The sequence below is a fragment of the Henckelia pumila genome, chromosome 4, assembly GCF_033568475.1.
Source record: "Henckelia pumila isolate YLH828 chromosome 4, ASM3356847v2, whole genome shotgun sequence".
Taxonomy (NCBI): Eukaryota; Viridiplantae; Streptophyta; class Magnoliopsida; order Lamiales; family Gesneriaceae; genus Henckelia; species Henckelia pumila.
Window position 1 is genome coordinate 194245758 of NC_133123.1, and position 5232 is coordinate 194250989.

Below are 5232 nucleotides of genomic sequence, written 5' to 3' on the forward strand. Positions count from 1 at the left end.
TAAGATTAAATTTGCAAATCTTAATTATCTCTTTCTTAAAATTATAGTGCATAATTTAAAAAAACAATTTGTGTTAGTTTGAAAAGTTATGCTCAAGTGTACTAATGGGTTGCATACACCCACTATATTAGTCTTCCCAGATATTAATGTTATTAATTCTTTACGTACAATAACGTAATTAAATTAATTTAATTGCTCATTATTGCACAACCAAATATAATTGATTGTATGAACAATTGTATTAAAGTTTCATTTAAAATGAAATGGGTGGAAAAATCAACAAATAAATTCCAAATAATTTTAAAATAATAATAATAACAAGCTTTATGCTGGTTGGTCGACGCCCTTTCTGACTATTTACATCATCTTCCTCGGTCTAAACATAATTTTTATAAAATTTTTAGATTTTAAAAACAAACATTAATTTTAAATATTCGCAAGTTTAAACTTTCCCTTTATTTTTAGAAATTTATAGTACACTGTATACAATTTTTTGTTTAATTTTAAAACAATTCATTAAATTTTTTCGACTCTACATATATATATATATGAATTCTTTTGAATGAATATATTTTTTTGTAAAAAAAATTTACAAACTATATTTTCTCATTTATAGAATTCATTTTATTTGAAAAAAAATATGTGGGTGCATATAATTTGTTAATTTATTTTACTTCTCCATGAAAGAAATCCCTGGATTCGGTTGGTGCGTTAGGTTTCCGTTTCAAGGAAATATGAGTAACGTATTATTGTTATTCATCACTTTGTTGGGTTTTTAATTATTAAAATTCTCAACTTCCTTTCCTAACTATATCTGCCAAATTCGAATTATTTAATTTTCTTCCAATTCGGACAAATAATATATTTCAAAATTTTATGCATAGAGATCGTTAATTCTAATATACCACAAATTTGTTATAACAACAACAATAAAATAAATAAATAGCTTTGAACTATGCGACTATGCCATGCCATATTGCATATGTATGATTTATTAAATCATTGGAAACTGATGCTCTTACATATATACTACTTGTATATATATACGTAGAAGATGGATGTATAGTTGTTACAAGAAAATTTACTATAAATGGAGAGAGGGGATCAGTTTTAGTATATATAGTCTTGCAAATTAAATTCATGTTTGGATTGAATGAAATTTTGACTAGGAAACACAAGTGGTCAAGATAACAGATGGCGGTGGCGGCGGGAAAGGCCGTGGATGAGTTCGTGCCTCATCCGGTGAAAGAACAGCTCCCCGGCGTAGATTACTGCGTGAACAGCAACCCTTCATGGGGTCGGTACATCTCTTAGCCTCGCACAACTTTTATTTTTCAAAAATTTTATTCGCGATATTTGTGTATGATCATCCAATGTTCGTTTGGAAACTAGCTTTATTTGTGTTGGTTCTATTTTTTTTTTTTTTTTATCTTGATCGTATATAGTTGATTTACGGCAAATATGACTCTGTTTTTTTTGCAAATATTGAATAAAGACTATGAATAAGCAAAATTGATATTATGTTTCTGCCAAAATTGAAGTATTAGTTTTGTGCTTAATTTTAGCTTTTAATCTGATGCAGGTGAAGCCATTGTTCTGGGATTTCAGCACTACTTAGTAATGCTGGGGACTACTGTCATTACCTCGACCATCATTGTTCCTTACATGGGTGGTGGAAATGTAAACTATATTTCCAAGCCATAAGTTTCAGATCGTCCGAGTTTCTGATCATTGGTTGAGACTTGAAATGAAAACACCTTTTTTGTAGGTGGAAAAGGCGCAATTGATACAAACTTCGCTGTTTGTTTCTGGGATCAACACACTGTTGCAGACCTGGTTCGGCAGCCGGTTGCCAGTAGTGATAGGCAGCTCGTTTAGATTCATCGTCCCATCACTTTACGTTGCATTTGCACAAAGATATTACATATTTTATCTTACTCCTTATCTGGTTAGCTTGCAACATCTTCTTAATCTCTATGTATTATATTTTGCAATGAAATTTACATTCTTCTGTCAACGTGACGAAGTTTATCCTACTGTTGATTAAGAGGTTTTTAAGAACGATAAGGGCCATACAAGGAGCACTTATGGTTGCATCCGTGCTGCCTATTTTGCTTGGTTTTCTGGGAATTTGGAGAATCGTCGTTAGGTAGGCAGTTTGATGTTGAGATATATACTTTTCGTCGTAATGAATCAAAATCTTAGTTTTGTGCAGGGTTGGTAACTTGAATCTTTTTATAGCCTAATATATCTAGTTTGACATTAATTGTAGATTCTTGAGTCCTCTGTCTGCTGTGCCTCTAGTAGCTCTTGTTGGACTTGGGCTCTATGAACAAGGATTCCCACTGGTACGAGCTAGTCCTTCTTAGTGATATAGATTTCGTGTCGGTACCCTAAAGGCTGTATTGGCTGCATCGAAATGGATACTTTAGATTACAAGTTCAGATTAGGAATTTATAAATATATGTCTTTGAATGAGTCGATCATCTCTTGGCTTATTCGTCTTTCTTGTTGGCCGATGCTTATAGCTTGCACAATGTGTGGAAATTGGGCTTCCAGAGCTGATTCTTCTTATTCTTTTTTGTCAAGTGAGTATTTTTTATGTCACATAGTTCACATCAAAGATAAAGTTGGGAAAACACCGCTTTTGCCACAAAACGTTTCCTCAAGATGTTGTTTATGACCTAGTGGCGATCGTCATTGTGTTGTAGTATGTTCATGGAATCTGGAGCAATAAACATCCCATTTTCGAGCGCTATGCTGTCCTAATATCGGTAGGAATAGTGTGGGCATATGCAGCTCTTTTGACTGTAGCTGGTGCATACAAAAATCGGCCCCTAAACACTCAGTTAAGCTGTCGAGTTGATCGCTCTGGACTCGTGGGAGGATCCTCGTGGTACGTATTTAAGAGAGCAAGTTCCTCGAAAACTAGCTGTTGGGTTTGATTGCTTATTTTACTGCTCAAAAACAAATGCAGGATCAGCATTCCATATCCTGTTCAGTGGGGTCAACCCAGTCTGCATGTTGGGGAGGCTCTTGTTACACTAGCAGCAGCTTTTGTCGCTCTTGTTGAGGTTCGACTTGATTAATCTCGAATTTCCCACACCGCACAAAAGATTTTGTGATCAATCAAATTTGTTTTAAGTAGACGGAGGTTCGAGTCGCTTAATCCAAATTTCCCACTTCACTAGAGACCTTTCTTTGATCAATCAACTTATTTTAACTTCCCTTAAATGTACACACTTGAATCTTGTTTCCGATTTTTCGAGTATATCACATTAAGCTGCTATCTGTCATTCCATCTGCTATAATTTTCATTTTGGCAGTCGACAGGGGCGTTTGTAGCTGCATCAAGGTATGGGAGTGCTACACATGTACCTGCTTCAGTTCTTAGCCGAGGCGTAGGCTGGCTGGTGAGAGGAGGCCTCATTATGCATCAATATATATCTATATCTCTATTCATTTTTGTGGAATATATTGTTTGGACCTTTACTTGCCTCGGATTGTGAAACGCAGGGAGTTGGCATTTTCTTGGATGGTTTATTCGGTACAGGAACTGGATCTACCGTATCAGTGTAAATATATCTCACACCCTGCTCAAGAAAACAAACAACTGAAATTTTTCATTCTTGACACTTGGTCTACTTTTTCCTCTTATCTGTTTAGCGAAAATGTCGGCTTGTTGGCTCTAACACGAGTTGGAAGCCGAAGGGTGACCCAAATATCAGCAATTTTCATGTTGTTTTTCGCGGTATTAGGTTCGTTACTTGCTACATACTTGAGAATCTAGTCAAAGAATGACTATGTTACTTTACATTCATCAGTACATAGTTTTTCTGCCGTAATGTACAGGTAAATTTGGAGCAATTATTGCTTCCATTCCATTGCCAATCGTCGGAGCTCTCTATTGCATCCTATTCGCCCTTATGTGTATGTACTGTATTCCTCTGTTCTTACGATTTCTCCACTACACTAAACATTCGAACGACTCTCTGATCATGTCCATTTTATTACATCCCTTCTGTTTATTGTCTTCTTTCTATCACTCGAATCGATTGTCAATCACACGTCACTTGGCTCACACGAAGTTCTAATTATGTTAATATTTTTTATGTACATGTTGTTCATATGCAGCTTCTGCAAGTCTAGGCTTGCTCCAATACTGCAACCTCAATAGCTTCAGAACAAAGTTCATCATAGGTTTCTCAATCTTCATGGGACTTTCGGTTCCTAGGTACTTCAGTGACCATGTGATCACATCGGGTCGTGGCCCGGTTCACACTCACTCCACTTGGGTACGTAGGATGAAAACACTATCGAATTTTTCAAGAACTCGAGCTTTGTTTTGGTTCAAGAAATGACATGTAAATTGCACAATGTGTTGCAGTTTAACAAAATGGTGCTAGTGATCTTTACGTCCCCGGCTACGGTGGCTGGAATCGTTGCTCTATTTCTAGACCTGACGCTTGGACGGAAACATGGCTCTACTCGAAGGGACAGTGGGAGGCATTGGTGGGCTAAGTTCAAGTACTTCGATAGAGATCCAAGAAGTGCTGAGTTTTACTCTCTTCCTGGTGGCCTTTCCAAGTATTTTCCTTCGGTTTAAACCGTGCATTGAACCGTCGAGTCAATCTATAAACAACGTTCATTAAATATTTTGATCCTTGTATAGTTAAGGGACAACATTGGAATCACATCATTATCATTCGAATTTTTTTGAAAATCTTAAACTATTACATCTTATGTAAACTGATACAGAACAAATGTGAATGATGCTTACCTAGTAGAATTCAGAGACATGCATAAAAAAAAAAAAAAAAAAAAAAGACCAAGACCAAGACCAGTCAATCCCAAATACCAACAAAAACTAATATTATATTGGATAATAGATTAAGCACTAAATTTTTTAAAAAAAAATCAGTGAATATACAGTGGTGAAATGTTTGCGAAAATTTATGTTTTTTTTAATACCAAAAACTTTTTTTTTTTCATTCTTCAAGCTAAAACATAACAATCACTTTTTTATGATTGAAAACACTTAGTAATTATTTTAAAAAAAATTAATTAATCACTCCATTATTGAATTAATGAGTTGATTGCTAAAACTAGTCACTGTAGACCAAATATGAGGGTAGAGTTCAATCTAACATATGGGTATTAATTCAATGATAGATTTAATGTTTCATGATTTGTCACGTCAATAATATATCATTAATTATGCTTATGTGTAAA

General features: G+C 34.9%; 1 protein-coding gene across 2 annotated transcripts; it reads left to right on the plus strand.

Annotated features, from left to right (window-relative positions):
- The first annotated feature begins 1024 nt into the window (after positions 1-1024).
- LOC140862988 (nucleobase-ascorbate transporter 4) lies at positions 1025-4753 on the plus strand. Of its 2 annotated transcripts, none has more exons than XM_073266052.1 (14): positions 1025-1297; positions 1583-1680; positions 1769-1948; positions 2049-2149; positions 2273-2348; positions 2529-2588; positions 2712-2896; positions 2978-3074; positions 3327-3413; positions 3517-3575; positions 3667-3758; positions 3853-3930; positions 4135-4295; positions 4388-4753. In XM_073266052.1, the coding sequence occupies exons 1-14, from the start codon at positions 1195-1197 to the stop codon at positions 4604-4606; spliced, it is 1596 nt and encodes a 531-aa protein (XP_073122153.1). In that variant the 5' UTR covers positions 1025-1194; the 3' UTR covers positions 4607-4753. The 2 variants fall into 2 exon arrangements, with proteins under 2 accessions (XP_073122153.1, XP_073122154.1); XM_073266053.1 differs by having other exon boundaries at positions 1181-1301.
- Positions 4754-5232: the final 479 nt, after the last annotated feature.